The sequence below is a fragment of the Cherax quadricarinatus genome, chromosome 25, assembly GCF_038502225.1.
Source record: "Cherax quadricarinatus isolate ZL_2023a chromosome 25, ASM3850222v1, whole genome shotgun sequence".
NCBI classification, from domain to species: domain Eukaryota; kingdom Metazoa; phylum Arthropoda; class Malacostraca; order Decapoda; family Parastacidae; genus Cherax; species Cherax quadricarinatus.
The window spans coordinates 35,537,933-35,555,472 of NC_091316.1; the positions used below are offsets into that span (position 1 = coordinate 35,537,933).

The window sequence follows — 17,540 nt, forward strand, 5'->3', positions numbered from 1 at the left end:
TGGCAAGGTTTTGTCCTATAGTGGAGAAGAAATCATTGAGTCTGTTTGCTGTTTCTGTTGGTGGGAGTTGGGGTTCATCTGATTTTGCTAATTTTATTTCGCTATTTCGTGATATCTTTTTTGTTCCTAGAATTTCTGATAGGGTTTTCCAGGTCTTTTTTATATCACCTCATAAGTTGGATAATCTGTTCTCATAATACAATTTTTTTGCCCTTCTTATCAGGCTGGTTAGGATTGACGAGTAACATTTTGTTTGGTCTCTGGTTATGTGACCCATTCTGTACTGTTTTTCATATTGGTGTTTTGTATTTATGGATTTGAGAATGCTGGGTGTTAGCCAGGGACTGTTCAGTCTCTTAGCTGTCATCTGTTTAGTTTTTTTAGGGCAGTGCTTGTTATAGAGGTATTGGGTCTTTTTTAGAAAATTATTCATTCATACATAGAACACTTAACTCTGATATTAACCCTCCCCTCAAACACCTCCTTGCCAACCTCAACAGAACACATGACCATAACACAAGGCACAGATCACTCTTTGATGTTCCTCGTGTCCATCTCACGCTATGCAAAAACTCAATGCACATAAAAGGCCCTAAAATCTGGAATTCATTACCTGTAAATATAAAAGAAACACTACCTGTTTATAAATTCAAGTCTCTTCTCAAAGATCACTTACTCACTCAAAACCAAATAAATACTGAATAACTGAACCTTATAAATTGTATATCCTATATGTTACTCACAATTATATCACACAAATGTTAAACCTAGGACCCAATCTAACTTTATTATTTTTTTAAATACACTACCTAACAGAATACTCCATTCGACTGAATGTACAGCAATGCAAGCAACCATATGACCTGTCTTTGTAATACTCATTTGTGCTTTATAGTTATCTGTTTACAATAATGTTTTATCACTGATTTCATCATTGCTTAGTTAATCTTAAGTTAATTTTAAGCCAGCCCGTAATGCTATGCATATAAGTGGCTTTGGCATGCTGCTCTTACCTGTACTTTTTGTACCTCTGTTTGTATGCTTAAATTACTAAATAAATAAATAAATAAATAAATAAATTCACACTTCCTACAATAAATGTATTCACCACTCACTATAAGCTAAGAACAAAAATATTTTAAGGTCAGTAAATACAGTGGAACCTTGAGTTTCAAACAGCTCCCAACTCAAACAATTATGTAAGTGTATTTTTGTAGGTGTATTTTTGGTGGTCTGAAATGGACTATCTAATTTACATTATTTCTTATGGGAACAAATTCGTTCAGTATCAGCACTCGAACAGCCTTCTGGAACGAATTAAGTTCGTAACTCGAGATACCACTGCATATGAATATTTTAAACCTAGCTCTATTTCTCACTTAATATGATAGTGTAAACATATTATCTGGCTGTGTTTCTCTTTACAGTGATTTTTGCTCTACAGCAATAGCCCAGAACCTGACCTGCTGTATAAGTGGGGCCCTGCTGTATAAGTGGGGTCCTTCTGTATTTAGTGAATGCCTCATTGGCTCTTCATTAGTTAGAAAAAATAAAGAAAAATTTGTGACACACTACTTGTTATTTAGTAAATGTCTCCCTGGAGTCTTCATTGGTTAGAAATGAAAGAAAAAATAATTGTGAGCCACTACGTATATAGTGAATGTGTCCCTGAGTCTTCATTAGTTAACCCTTTGCGGGTCGACAGGCCCTCTCAGAAACTTGTTCTCAGGGTCGGCCAAATTTAAAAAAAAAAAAAAATTATTTTTTCTTATGAAAAAATAGAGTTTTTTTTCTAAACATTATAGGATAAACAAAAAAATTTTACCATCAATACTTACGGAGATATGGAGGCATGAAGTTTGCAGAAAATGAGCCGCGTATGGCAACAGCGGCGACTGCCGCTCACCCGGTAAACTTCGGTTTACTTGTATTTGAAGGTTTGTTGTTTTTTTCACTATTTTATTTTTTCACATAACTTATGTGGCCTATGAGACCAACGTAAGATGCAATGTACACATATACACTTGTTGTATACAACACAATAAGCACACAAACATAATTATCAATATATTGTTTACAAAACTTGTTTACAAAAACAAACAATACAAAACATTGTTTATTATTATTGTTCTATAATATATATACCAATATACAGTCACTGAACATATTCCTATTAGTTCTGCAGCTTGTGGAACTCTGAAACATGGTGTCATACACAATGGTGTTTTATCTTTCTCCCTCATTCTATCTCTTTCAATCTGTCTCTCTCTTTTTATCTGTCTGTCTATCTCTGTCTCACAGGTACACATAAATACAAGTATACATAGTATAAATTACCTAGGATAACCCAAGAAATCCAGACAAAGTGCTATACTCTGCTTGAAGATGTGAGTAAACCTGATGACGCGGTCTTGTGGCTTCTCCTCTTCTTCCTCTTCCCCCTACTTTTCCTCCTCCTCCTCCTCCTCTTCTTCCTCTTCCTCCTACTCTTCCTCTTCTTACTCCTCCTCTTCCTCCTCCTCCTCCTCCTCTTCTTCCTCTTCCTCCTCTTCCCCCTACTCTTCCTCCTCTTCCCCCTACTCTTCCTCATACTCTTCCTCTTCCTCTTCCCCCTACTCTTCCTCTTCCTCCTCCTCCTCTTCTTCCTCTTCCTCCTACTCTTCCTCTTCCTCTTCCTCCTCCTCCTCTTCTTCCTCTTCCTCCTCTTCCTCCTCTTCTTCCTCTTCCTCCTCTTCTTCCTCTTCCTCCTATTCCCCCTAATCTTCCTCCTACTATTCCTCTTCCTCCTCCTCTTCCTCTTATTCCTCTTCCTCCTACTCTTCCTCTTCCTCCTCCTCCTCTTCTTCCTCTTCCCTCTACTCTTCCTCTTCCTCCTTCTCCTTCTCCTCCTCCTCCATAGTGTAAATTACCAGGAGTCGGCAGCTGTCAAAGTGACATATTGTCTCATTACTCACTCCCCCTCCCGCCTGTCAAAACAATGGGGTCGGATGCTGCTTCCCCTCCTCCATTCTAATAATCTTTCTCCCTCATTCTATCTCTTTCTATCTGTCTGTCTATCTCTGTCTCACAGGTACACATAAATACAAGTATACGTAGTATAAATTACCTAGGATAACCCAAGAAATCCAGACAAAGTGCTATACTCTGCTTGAAGATGTGAGTAAAAGTGATGACGCAGTCTTGTGGCTCTCTGAGACAGAGAGCTAGACGGATAGACAGATAGACAGGGAGCTTGACAGACAGGCAAATAGACAGACAGAAATGTTAGTATACCAGCAAAAACAAAGGGAGGGCGATGTTCATGTAATCTTTTGGTATCAGCTCCACCCTCATTTACCCTCATCAAACGTCAGCACTTATCAGATGTTATCTCCCCTTATCTTGTTACTGTCATGGGTGAACATTTATTATTACATATTATTATTATTAAGTATTATTATTATTATGTATTATTATTATGTATTATTATTATTATGTATTATTGTTATTATTATGTATTCTTCTTCTTCTTCCTCCTCCTCCTCTTCTTCCTCCTCCTCCTCCTCCTCCTCCTCTTCTTCCTCCTCCTCCTCCTCTGCCTCCTCCTCCTCTGCCTCCTCCTCCTCTGCCTCCTTCTCTGCCTCCTCCTCCTCTGCCTCCTCCTCTGCCTCCTCCTCCTCTGCCTCCTCCTCCTCCATTCTTGGAACAAGTTTGAAGAGCTTGTAGTTCGTAATCACTATCACTATCATCACCAATGCTCACATCTGAGTCTGGGATTTGGGAAAATAGGAGTTTCCTCTTTGATTCTGGTACAACTGAACGTGAACAAGCCGGCCCAGCACCAGAGGTGGAAGGCTGTGGGTTGTCTGGGTTTTCCTCACTATTACCGATATTATGGTCATTAGTTCCAGTCAAAACCTCACAAGAACCTTGAAACTCTTCTTCACTGTCACTTCCATCTGTATTAGAACTGTCACTGGGGAACAAAAGTGTCCCAATTCGCCGAGGAGTGAGGAACTTCTTACCGCGAGGCATGGTGGACATTGTGTACTATGATGGCATTCCCACAATGCACCACTGGGTCCTAGATTTTTTTCCTACTGCGCACACCCACCACACAGACCCATTCTCTCACATCTAGGCTTATCAGCCTTTTCCTGCGAGATTTGACAGCGCTAGAATTTATGGGTACTAGTACGTCAAAAACCCCTGCGCATAAGACGTACTAGTACGGCCGAAACCCTCAAAGGGTTAATACTAAGTGAGGTTGCTCATCAGAAAAAGATTCTCCCTAATTTGTGCTATAGGGAAAATGAGAAACCATGGGACAACAATACTTCCTCTTCATTTTGCTTACTATTAATAAGTACCAAAGTTCACTTACAGCCATAACATGTTCTTTTGTTAAAGAACTTATAACTGGAGCCAGAGGTGTATAATAAAATGTAGTGAAAGTGTTAAGGACATATTAAAGATTGAAGACTCTGGATTATTAAGCCAGAGGCCAGGATAACTAACTCCTCAGTATCTGTTTACTGCCAGTTGAATATTGGCAGCAGGTGGGTGTAAGAAAACTTGCCCTTACATCCTGGACCATGTTCAGTATCATGACAACCAACACATACATTCTGGACTTCTGAAGCAGTAGTCCTGGGAATGTTTTAGATACATATACAAGTACATTATAGGGTGTGCAGTTTTTAGATTATGGTACTTCCTGTGTAGTAATTTAGTATGCTCTGTTAGCACAGAGAGAAAGAAAGAAACCAAAACGAACTAATTTTCTTTTTTTCAACAAACCAGCCATATCCCACCGAGGCAGGGTGGCCCAAAAAGAAAAATGAAAGTTTCTCTTTTTAAATTTAGTAATTTATACAGGAGAAGGGGTTCTTAGCCCCTTGCTCCCGGCATTTTAGTCGCCTCTTACAACACGCATGGCTTGAAGAAAAAGATCCTGTTCCACTTCCCCATGGAGATAAGAGGAAATAAACAAGAACAAGAACTAGTAAGAAAATAGAAGAAAACCCAGAGGGGTGTGTATATATATGCTTATACATGTATGTGACACCTAAGTGTAAGCAGAAGTAGCTAGATGTACCTGAAATCTTGCATGCTTATGAGACAGAGAAAAGACACCAGCACTCCTACCATCATGTAAAACAAGTACAGGCTTCTGTTTTACACTCACTTGGCAGGACGGTAGTACCTCCCTGGGCAGCTGCTGTCTACTAACCTACTACAGGTCCTCCATCACAAATCCGGCAACACTGGGACCTGTAGTGTGCCGGATTACCAAGTTTGCCGAATTACAGAGTGGTTAGGTTAGAATACACTTAATAAAATTAACCAACTTGACTTACACAGTTCATTTAACATCGGCAAAAATCGAACCTTTCTGCTACTTTGAGCTCAATTTCAAGGTACTTTTTGTTATGAAAGCAATCAAAATCATGTCTATTTCTGTAATATATCTTCCATTCTATCAAATGAGTCCAAAAAATGAGAATACAACCATAAAAACCATACGAAAATATACTGCAAAGAGGCGGCTAATGGCTGAGTAGTGAACTCCCTTATTTATCGTCCGTCATTTTTATTTTTGTTGTACGTTAAGAAGCATCTTTCCATCATACATTGCCCAAGTTTCAATGAGATAGCCCAACAAACAACCAAGAAAAAAAATATTTACCAAAAATCATATATGGCAAGCCCAAGCCAGGTACTGGAAATAAGTCACTTTGTCTGACTTTTCTGGGTTATCCCAGGTTCTCTATACATACACTGCTATGTATGATAATCTATGTAACTGTATTTGTGTATACCTGAATAAACTTACTTCTAGTTTGTCAACTGAGTACAAGAAACTGCCCATTCACTTATTTCAACTACCCAATAAAGTGGTCAGAAATTGGCAATTTGACTGATTTCACACAAATTTCAACAGATGCCAATTTCAAACATGGATCCAGAATAAATAATGCAGACATTCCTGGCACTAAAATAACATTTTCTCTGTTCATTAGTCATGGCTACAGGCCCCTCTTATATTACTCTTGCTTTTCATTTGGAAGTTTTATTCACAAAAAAAATAGAAGATTTACTGTTATGCAGACTGCTGCATTATTGTAATAATTGTATAAATAATGTCAATCCATTCTTGACTCCGTACTGGAATTTGGACTGGCAGGCGGACAGGTATTAGACGGTGACGTCATTTGTTTACTCTTGAGCTTCGCTAAAGAATAGAACATTTTCGATACTGTGAGCGCAATTTCAAGGTACTTTTCGTCATGAAAGCAATCAAAATCATATCTATTTCTGTAATATATCTTTCATTCTATCAAATGAGACCAAAAAAATGAGAATATAACCATAACAACCATACAAAAATATACCGCTAAGCAGCCGCTAATGGCTGAGAAGTGAACTCCGCTATTTATGGTCTGATTTCTTTCATTTTTGGTGTACATTAAGAAGTAAGAGAAGTAAATGCGAGGGTCTTGGCAAAAGGCGTGGAGTTAAAAGATAAAGAATCACACACAAAGTGGGAGTTGTCACAGTTGCTCTTTGCTGATGACACTGTGCTCTTGGGAGATTCTGAAGAGAAGTTGTAGAGATTGGTGGATGAATTTGGTAGGGTATGCAAAAGAAGAAAATTAAAAGTGAATACAGGAAAGAGTAAGGTTATGAGGATAACAAAAAGATTAGATGATGAAAGATTGGATATCAGATTGGAGGGAGAGAGTATGGAGGAGGTGAATGTATTCAGATATTTGGGAGTGGACATGTCAGCGGATGGGTCTATGAAAGATGAGGTGAATCATAGAATTGATGAGGGGAAAAGGGTGAGTGGTGCACTTAGGAGTCTGTGGAGACAAAGAACTTTGTCCTTGGAGGCAAAGAGGGGAATGTATGAGAGTATAGTTTTACCAACGCTCTTATATGGGTGTGAAGCATGGGTGATGAATGTTGCAGTGAGGAGAAGGCTGGAGGCAGTGGAGATGTCATGTCTGAGGGCAATGTGCGGTGTGAATATAATGCAGAGAATTCGTAGTTTGGAAGTTAGGAGGAAGTGCGGGATTACCAAAACTGTTGTCCAGAGGGCTGAGGAAGGGTTGTTGAGGTGGTTCGGACATGTAGGCGAGAATGGAATGAAACAGAGTGACTTCAAGAGTGTATCAGTCTGTAGTGGAAGGAAGGCAGGGTAGGGGTCGGCCTAGGAAAGGTTGGAGGGAGGGGGTAAAGGAGGTTTTGTGTGCGAGGGGCTTGACTTCCAGCAGGCATGTGTGAGCGTGTTTGATAGGAGTGAATGGAGACAAATGGTTTTTAATACTTGACGTGCTGTTGGAGTGTGAGCAAAGTAACATTTATGAAGGGGTTCAGGGAAACCGGCAGGCCGGACTTGAGTCCTGGAGATGGGAAGTACAGTGCCTGCACTCTGAAGGAGGGGTGTTAATGTTGCAGTTTAAAAACTGTAGTGTAAAGCACCCTTCTGGCAAGACAGTGATGGAGTGAATGATGGTGAAAGTTTTTCTTTTTCGGGCCACCCTGCCTTGGTGGGAATCGGCCAGTGTGATAATAAAAAAAATATTAAGAAGTATCTTTCCATCATACATTGCCCAAGTTTGAATAAGATAACCCAACAAACAACTGAGAAAATAATAATAATAATATTACAATAATAATAATATCTTTATTTACTACACATACATGTACACGGTATACAGACATAGCTGACATCAGTGACATACTACTATATAGAAAGCCTCTTGTTATGCAGATTATTTCAAGAAAATTAGATCAGTGTCCTAGGATAATACCCACACTATTCGACTAACACCCAGGTACCCATTTACTGATGGGTAAATATAGACAAAAGGTGTAAAGAAACACGCCTAATGTTTCCACCCTGGCTGGGAATCGAATATTTACCAAAAATCATATATGGCTGACCTAAGCCAGGTACTAAAAAGAAGCCACATTGACTTTGTTGGGTTATCCTAGGTTCTCTACACATATTCTGCTATGTGTGATAATCTATATAGAGAAAATAACTTTTTTGTTTCAGGTTTATGGTGCAGTACGAGTGTATATCACAGTTAGCCCTGTGCTATACTCCGTTTTCTCTAATATAAGCCACCAAGACAGGGATAGGAGAATGGTACTTGTATACCATAACCTCTTCATACCTCCATCGAGCTGCTCGGTATTACACCAAGTATTATTCATTCTGGAGTATTTAACATGTTTTATGTTATTTATATTGTTTATTATGTCATATTAGATCACTTGTGATAGGCAATAAGCTGTAGTGTTGATATTAGCGTAATAATAAAGCATATTCTCCTGCATCATGAGACTGAGCTCATGACAACCAACAGTGGCTTCAAAGCCACCTTATCTTTAATGGATAATGTACTGTGTAGGTGCTTTACATAATGAGAAGCATTTCTTTTATTCATTGGAACCATGGCTAGGGCTAAAAGCAGGTTAAAACAATAAATGGAGAAAAAGAAATTGGAATGCCTTATGCAGCAAGTAGCCCCACCACACAGTACCAGCAGGTTGGTGTGGCAACCCTGGAAATTTGAAATTATGCTAGCCAAAATTAGTGCCGAATAACTGAAGGAACCGAATAACTGATTGCCGGATTTGTGATGGCGGACCTGTACTTGTATGTGCACTAGAGAGGTAAGAAAAAATTAACTTGTATTTTAAGTGTATTTTAGTCATGTCTTATTGTAATTTTACATTTGTGTTCTTTTACCATATGTTAAATATGTCTTACATATGTTTCTAAAAAGGACATCAATTTCACTTGGATTTTCCTGCTGAAGTGACCAATCACAAGAGGTTTTACAAAATGAGATTTACTTAAATTATTATTATTATTATAATTAAGGGGAAGCGATAAACCTGTAGGATTATACAACACTCATGGGGGGAATGTGGAAGGCATTCAGGCTTAATTCAGGGAAATGGAGCACAGATCCAATTCCTTATATCAAGAGCCCCTCACTAGTGTCCAGGAACCTCCCTTGAGGGAAGATTTACTTAAATCTTTAAAACACTTCACACTACCATGTATTCTCTCTCATATATGAGTTATCATATGATTTACTAAGTTAGTCTCATAAGAAAAACTTTCCAGACACCTTGAACACTGATATGGTTGTTCTGTGTTATGACCTTTCATGTGATTTTCAAATTTAAATTTTTGTGAAAAGCTCTGTGAGCACAGTGAGCAACTATATGGGCTCTCCCCCTCATGAATTCTTTGATGTAATATTAAATTTTCTTGTCCTGAAAAGTCTTTCTGACACTCTGAACACTTGTATAGCATTTCTCCTGTGTGAATTTTTAAATGTTTTACTAAACTTTCTTCTAATGAAAAGTTTTTCTGACATTTAGAACACTTGTATGATTTATGTTCTTTATGAAGTGTCTTGTGCTTAACTAAAAAAGTGTGACTTGAAAGTACTTTATGACACTCTGGACACTGATGTGTTTTATCTTCTGTATGAGTCTTCATGTGTTTCACTAGAGAAGATTTTACCGAAAACTGTTTTGCACACAATGAGCACTGAAATGGCTTCTCTCCAGTATGAAGTCTCATGTGTGAATTCAGGTGATTCCTCTGTCTAAAGTCTTTATGACACACTGAGCACTGATATGGTTTCTCTCCTGTATGATACCGCATGTGTTTTACCAGAGCACATTTTACTGTAAATAATTTTGTACATACTGAGCACTGAAATGGCTTCTCTCCAGTATGAAGTCTCATGTGTGAATTCAAGTGACTCCTTTGTCTAAAGTCTTTATGACACACTGTACACTGATATGGTTTCTCTCCTGTATGAACTCTCTCATGTTTATTTAGTGAGGATTTATCATTGAAGTCTTCCAGACACATTGAACAATGATATGGCTTCTCTCCTGTATGAATTCTCTGATGCTGTTTTAATGAGGATTTATCAGTATAATCTTTCAGACATTCAGGACACTGATATGGCTTCTCTCCTGTATGAACTCTCTTATGTTTTTTTAATGAAGATTTATCAGTAAAACCTTTTAGACATTCTGGACAGTGATAAGATCTTTCTCCTGTATGAGTACTGTTATGTTTCATCAGTCTATAATTAGTTGGAAAAACTTTTTCACAAACAGGACACCGATGGATTTTTTTTACTACCTTCATGTTGACTTTGATTTCATTTCAAGTTTTTAACACTACATAAATAAGAAATTCCTTGCATGCTATGCACTCCCTCACATAACAATAGACATTTTGTACTTCACATAACAGACTTATTGTACTTCACATAACAAAAGATGTACTCATCACACATTTTTTACTTTCTATTGTTTCACATATAATACAGTCTCCAGTGAAGGCCTTTCTAAAAAAAAAATTCTTTTCATACAAAGTCTTGTAACCAGTATAAATTTAGATGAAAAAATAATGTCACAAAACATTTACATGTTTTACATGATTATTGACATAGTAAATAATTAATTTGATTCATGCAATGTCTTCATTTTTATTGTACAATGAAACAAAATCAGAGAGATGTTGGAATAATGATATACAGGGAATATTTCAAGAAAATTAGATAAAATAACAAATATTCAGGTTTTTGAAAACAGTTAATGGAAAGATTATGACTAATATTGTCATGCTAGGGTTAAGATTATTATTTTCATAATAAGGGTAAGACTTTTCATAATACGGGTAAGACTTTTCATAACGGGTAAGACTATGACTACTATAATAGTTTCTGGGAAGGAAAGAATACAGAAATAGTAAATTAAAATAGAAAAAATGTCATGAATTATGCCTCACTGAAGTTGTCTTTCATGTATTAAATGTGAAATATGTGTGCACTGTACCATATTTTCTGTTACCTTAATTCCATGGAAAAGTTAGAAATTACAAAATTTCCTGAACAGTACACTCAAATACCGACAACTGTAACACACACAAATTGTCAATAGTATTGTAATTGTGCTGACAGTAGTTGTACTCAGCACATCAGACAAAGTAGTATGCTTCATCAAACTTGGTACTGACTGCAGTTGTACTCAGTACTTCAGACAATGTTGCATGCTTCATCAAACTTGGTACTGACTGCAGTTGTACTCAGTACTTCAGACAATGTAGTATGCTTCAGCAAACTTGGTGCTGACTGTAGTTGTACTCAGTACTTCAGACAATGTTGCATGCTTCAGCAAACTTGGTGCTGACTGTAGTTGTACTCAGTACTTCAGACAATGTAGTATGCTTCAGCAAACTTGGTGCTGACTGTAGTTGTACTCAGTACTTCAGACAATGTAGTATCCTTCATTGTTCTTCAGTGTGATGACAAAGGGTGTCATTATGGTATGTTTACTGCCACTGTAAAAGAAAAAACTGAATGAGACATTTTTGTAAATCTATATCTGCTAAGTTATCATATTAGATAAACTGGGCAGGTTTATTTTACAGAGAAAACTACGCATAATTTTTAAGGTCATTCCTTTACTTACAATAAACCCTCAATATAAGGAAACTCAATAGAATGTAGTTCTACAATAATGGGAAAAATTCACTGGTTAAATTGTACCTTCAGCTTCTTTATTTTCATTGTTTATTGCAATATATCAGCAAATCATGTGTACACTACTACACTAGATGTACACTGGAGCACTTTAACGCTTTATCTCTATTTTATAATTTGATTTAACGTACAGTCAGACAATCCCCTTAATAATCCATTACATTAATAGAGGAACATTAATAAAGGTACAGACATGTATACACAGGGCTCCTGATCAGCAAAATGTGAGCAGTCATGAAAGTCTCTTCAAGAAATTTAATTTCAATAACAAAAACATACAATGGGATCAGGTAAACCATGTCCTAAATGAAACAACTGGGAAGATATACTAAACAACATGGATCCGAACATTTGCCTTGAAAAAATGAATTCTGTGGTTCCTGAGATCTGCTCAAGATACATTCCATTAAGAAAAAGAAAGAGAAGATGTAAACTAGAAAGACAGAGACGTTCCCTATACAGACGAAGGCGAAGAGTCACAGAGCTGCTGAGTGGGGCCACTATATCTGAAATACAAAGGGAGGCACTAGTCAATGAAATTGCAAATATTGAACTTAAGCTGAAGGAATCTTACAGGAGACAAGAATCACAGGAAGAACTAAATGCCATAAAGGAAATTGAAAAAAACCTAAAATACTTCTTCTCTTATGCCAAATATAAGGGGAAAACAACATCCAGTATTGGGTCCCTGCTTAGGCGGAATGGGACATAGATGACAGCCAAGAAATGAGTGAGATACTCAAGTCCCAATATGACTCAGAGTTTGGGGAGCCACTGCCCAGACTAAGGGTCAACAATCCAAATGAATTCTTTATTAAACTAAACCTAATATATGGTCATCTAAAAAATCTCGGATATTATTCTAACCCCACAAGACTTTGAAGAGGCAATAAATGATATGCACACGCACTCTGCCCCAGGCCCAGACTCATAGAACTCAGTGTTCATCAACAATTGCAAGAAGTCCCTATCATGTGCCTTCAGCATTTTATGGAGAGGGAGCATAGACACAGGAGTCATCCTGCACACACTAAAAACAACAGATACACAAATAACCTGCAAATAGAAGAGAGGAACTTACGACGACGTTTCGGCCCGACTTGGACCATTTACAAAGTCACACTAACAACTCTGCCCTCTCATGTGCTAAATGTAATTTCTTCTCTCCCAAACTCTCTACTCCTGGGAACTCTTCTGTCCTCTGCCTTCCCTACATTTCCGGTCTTTCTAATCTCAACAATTCTCTCCGTCCCTTAGACATCAAGCTTACTTTCCGCCAGACTAATACTCTTCGCACTAATCTCGTTCATACCTCTCCTCCCTCTACAAATGTTCCTGCTGACTACTCTATTTCTTGCTCCTCCTGTCCTCTTCAATACTTCGGAGAAACTGGTCGATCTCTTTCTGACAGACTTAGGGAGCACAAAAATAGTGTTAGGCTTGCCGACACTAACAATGCTCTGTTCTGTCACGTCAAAGATCACAGTCATCCTATTGGCTGGTCTTCTGCTAAAACTGTCTTCCCTACTTCCAACTTTAACAGTTGCCGTCTACTTGAATCCTCTCTAATACACAACTTTCCTTGTATGAATCTTAGTTGTGGCTTCGTCTCTGTAGATGCCTTCCTCTCCCACTACATTGTAAAATGCTCCAAACTTCAGAACACCCATGACTTAACCTGATTCCTCCTTTTTTTCTTCTTCTCCCTCTTCCTCTTTCCTTTTTTCTCCTCTGGGTTGTCTTTCTTTCTTCTGTCTCGTGTTTCTGTTCCTTCATTATTTATTTCATCACTTCCCCTTCCCCCCACCTCTGTGCACTTGCTCTCCCTCTGTGGGCACCTAGCTCCCATGCAGTGCTCCCCTTTCTTTGTATTTGACTGGCTCCTCCTCCTTAATTCCCCACTACTACCACTACTACTACTACTACTACTACTACTACCACCACTACCACTACTACCACTACTACCACTACTACTACCACTACTACCACTACTACTACCACCACCACCACTACTACTACTACTACTACTACTACCGCCACCACCACTACTACCTCTTCCTGCCTATATATACCCGTCCTGCTCCACTTCTCATTAGTGTGACTTTGTAAATGGTCCAAGTCGGACTGAAACGTCGTCGTAAGCTCCTCTCTTCTATGTGCGGGTTATTTGTGTATTGTTCCAGTCACGGTATTGTGCCTTTTTTTGTTATTTAAAAACAACAGACATAGCCCCACTCCGCAAAGGTGGCAGTAAAGCAATTGCAAAGAACTGTAGGCCAGACCAACAAGGGGGTGGCACAGCCATATACTACTCAGACCAACTAGAATGTATCACTAATACTTGCACAAGGGATGAACATGGGGAATATATAATAGCCAAATTCAAATCCAAATACCTACAAAAACCTCTCACATTGATAAACATTTACAGAGTTCCACAGTCAAACATTAGCCAATTTAGTCAAAACCTAGGAAGTATGATAACTGATGCACGCATGAACAAAGATCACTTACTACTCTCAGGTGACTTCAATATAAATCTCCTGCAAGACCAGGACCCACACGTTACTGAATTCACAAACACAATGAGTAACTGTATGTTGCTACCAACAGTAACAAAACCTACAAGAGTTACAGAGACTAGTGTTTCCCTACTTGACCACATCTGGACCAACACCATATCCCCTTTAAAATCAGGCATAATTACAGATAATACCACAGACCACTACCCTACTTTTCTCATAACAACTCTTGGTAAATTACCCCAAGACACTACTAAAGTCACCTTCAGACTTCACAATGAGGCAGCCATTAATAACTTCACAACAGCAGTAGCAAACATTGACTGGCACACTGAGCTAGAAATCTATACAGATATTGACGAATGTATTAATAATTTTCTAAAAAAGACCCAATACCTCTATAACAAGCACTGCCCTAAAAAAACTAAACAGATGACAGCTAAGAGACTGAACAGTCCCTGGTTAACACCCAGCATTCTCAAATCCATAAATACAAAACACCAATATGAAAAACAGTACAGAATGGGTCACATAACCAGAGACCAAACAAAACGTTACTCGTCAATCCTAACCAGCCTGATAAGAAGGGCAAAAAAATTGTATTATGAGAACAGATTATCCAACTTACGAGGTGATATAAAAAAGACCTGGAAAACCCTATCAGAAATTCTAGGAACAAAAAAGATATCACGAAATAGTGAAATAAAATTAGCAAAATCAGATGAACCCCAACTCCCACCAACAGAAACAGCAAACAGACTCAATGACTTCTTCTCCACTATAGGACAAAACCTTGCCAATAAAATCCCAAGCTCAGATACCCCACCAAATGACTACCTCACTGGCAACTACCCGAACACACTGTTCCTAGCTCCGACTAACCCATACGAAGTCTCCCTTATTATCAACACGCTAAAAAACAAGGCAGGAGATTTAAATACCTTACCACCCTTTATATACAAAAAAGTGTCACAAGTGCTATCACCAATCATTGCAACACTCTTTAACAAATCCATTGAATCCTCCACCTTCCCCACAGTACTCAAAATAGCAAGGGTCACCCCGATCCACAAAGGAGGAGACCAAACAGAGTTGAATAACTATAGGCCAATATCCAACTTACACCCTCTCTCAAAAATCTTCGAAAAATTAATTCATAAACGAATCTACTCCTACCTTATCTCCCAAAACATACTCAACCCCTGCCAATTTGGATTTAGGCCAAATAAAAATACTAATGATGCTTTTATACACATGCTAGAACATATATACACTGCAATAGAGAAAAAAGAAGTCCCACTGGGGATCTTCATTGACTTACGTAAAGCTTTTGATACAGTTAACCATGACTTGCTCCACGTAAAATTGTCACACTATGGTATAAGAGGGCACTCCCTCAACTACCTCAAGTCATACCTCAGCAACAGAAGCCAATATGTGTATGCAAATGGGGCAAACTCTTCTGCACAACCAATTACAGTTGGTGTCCCACAGGGAAGTGTCCTTGGCCCTCTTCTCTTTCTCCTATACATAAATGACCTACCAAATGCTTCGCAATTACTCAAACCCACACTATTTGCAGATGACACTACATACGTCTTCTCCCACCCGAGCCCAGTCACGCTAGCCAATACTGTAAATACAGAATTACAGAAAATATCTACCTGGATGAGGACTAACAAACTTACACTAAACATTGACAAAACCTACTTCATTCAGTTTGGTAACAGAGCTACAGATGTCCCTCTTAACATAATGATAAACGGATCACCTATCACAAAACTAACAGAGGGAAAATTCTTAGGAATCCACCTTGATAATAGACTCAAATTTCATACACATATACAACAAATTTCTAAGAAAATTTCCAAGACTGTAGGCATACTATCGAAGATACGGTACTATGCTCCACAGTCAGCCCTCCTGGCCCTATATCACTCTCTTATTTACCCCTATCTCACCTATGGAATTTGTGCATGGGGCTCAACAACAAGTAACCATCTCAGACCACTAATTACCCAACAAAAGGCTGCAGTTAGAATGATAACAAATTCTCACTATAGGCAGCACACTCCACCAATATTCAATACACTAAACCTATTCACCATACAAAACATTCATACTTATTACTGCACCTATTACATACATAGAACACTTAACTCTGATATTAACCCTCCCCTTAAACATCTCCTTGCCAACCTCAACAGAACACATGACCATAACACAAGGCACAGATCACTCTTTGATGTTCCTCGTGTCCATCTCACACTATGCAAAAACTCAATGCACATAAAAGGCCCTAAAATCTGGAACTCATTACCTGTAAATATAAAAGAAACACTACCTGTTTATAAATTCAAGTCTCTTCTCAAAGATCACTTACTCACCCAAAACCAAATAAATACTGAATAACTGAACCTTATAAATTGTATATCTTAAATGTTTCTCACAATTATATCACATAAATGTTAAACCTAAAACCCAATCTAACTTTATTATTTTTTAAATACACTACCTAACAGAATACTCCATTCTACTGAATGCACAACAATGCATACAACCATATGACCTGTCTTTGTAATACTCACTTGTGCTTTATAGTAATCTGTTTACATTAAAGTTTTATCACCGATGTCATCATTGCTTAGTTCATCTTAAGTTAATTTTAAGCCAGCCCGTAATGCTATGCATAGTATAAGTGGCTTTGGCATACTGCTCTTTTCTGTATTTTTTGTACCTCTGTATGTGTGCACAAATTTTTAAATAAATAAATAAATAAATAAAACTACAGACCAATAGCACTAACATCCCATATCATAAAAATCTTTGAGAGGGTCCTAAGAAGCAAGATCGCCAACCACCTAGATACCCATTAATTACATAACCCAAGGAAATACGGGTTTAAAGCAGGTCGCTCCTGCCTATCCCAGCTACTGGACCCCTAAGACTAGATCCTGGATGCTGTAGAGGATAAACAAAATACAGATGTACTATACACATACTTTGCAAAAGCTTTCGACAAGAGTGACCATGGTGTAATAGAACACAAAATGTGTGATAAAGGAATAATGGGAAAGTCGGTAGATGGATCTACAACTTCCTGACAAATAGAACACAGAGAGTAATAATAAACAGAGTATAGTCCCAGGCAGCCACGGTAAAAAAAACTCTGTTCCACAAGGCACAGTACTCGCTCCCATTCTATTCCTCATCCTCATTTCTGACATAGAAAGAGATGTAAGCCATGGCTCCGTGTCTTCCTCTGCAGATGACACCTGGATTACCATGGCAGTGACCTCCACTGAAGACAACGTGAGACTCCAAGCGGACGTCAACCAAATCTTCGAATGGGCCACTCAAAACAATGTGAAGTTCAACGAGGAGAAATTTCAACTACTCAGATATTGGAAACTTGAAGAAATTAAAAATGTATCAGGGTATA

General features: G+C 38.2%; 2 protein-coding genes across 2 annotated transcripts in view; both read right to left on the reverse strand.

The window, feature by feature from the left end:
- Nucleotides 1–8,174, reverse strand: part of LOC128697310 (FH1/FH2 domain-containing protein 3-like) — a 59,258-nt gene extending 51,084 nt beyond the window's left edge. Inside the window, exon 1 of the mRNA XM_070088711.1 lies at nucleotides 8,169–8,174. Coding sequence (XP_069944812.1) covers nucleotides 8,169–8,174 — 6 coding nt within the window. The remainder of the gene's footprint in view (nucleotides 1–8,168) is intronic.
- The window catches only part of LOC128697265 (zinc finger protein 271), a 75,186-nt gene continuing 65,395 nt past the window's right edge, over nucleotides 7,750–17,540 (reverse strand). The window contains exon 2 of the mRNA XM_053788895.2: nucleotides 7,750–11,374. Coding sequence (XP_053644870.2) covers nucleotides 9,074–10,177 — 1,104 coding nt within the window. The 5' untranslated portion in view covers nucleotides 10,178–11,374 and the 3' untranslated portion in view covers nucleotides 7,750–9,073. The remainder of the gene's footprint in view (nucleotides 11,375–17,540) is intronic.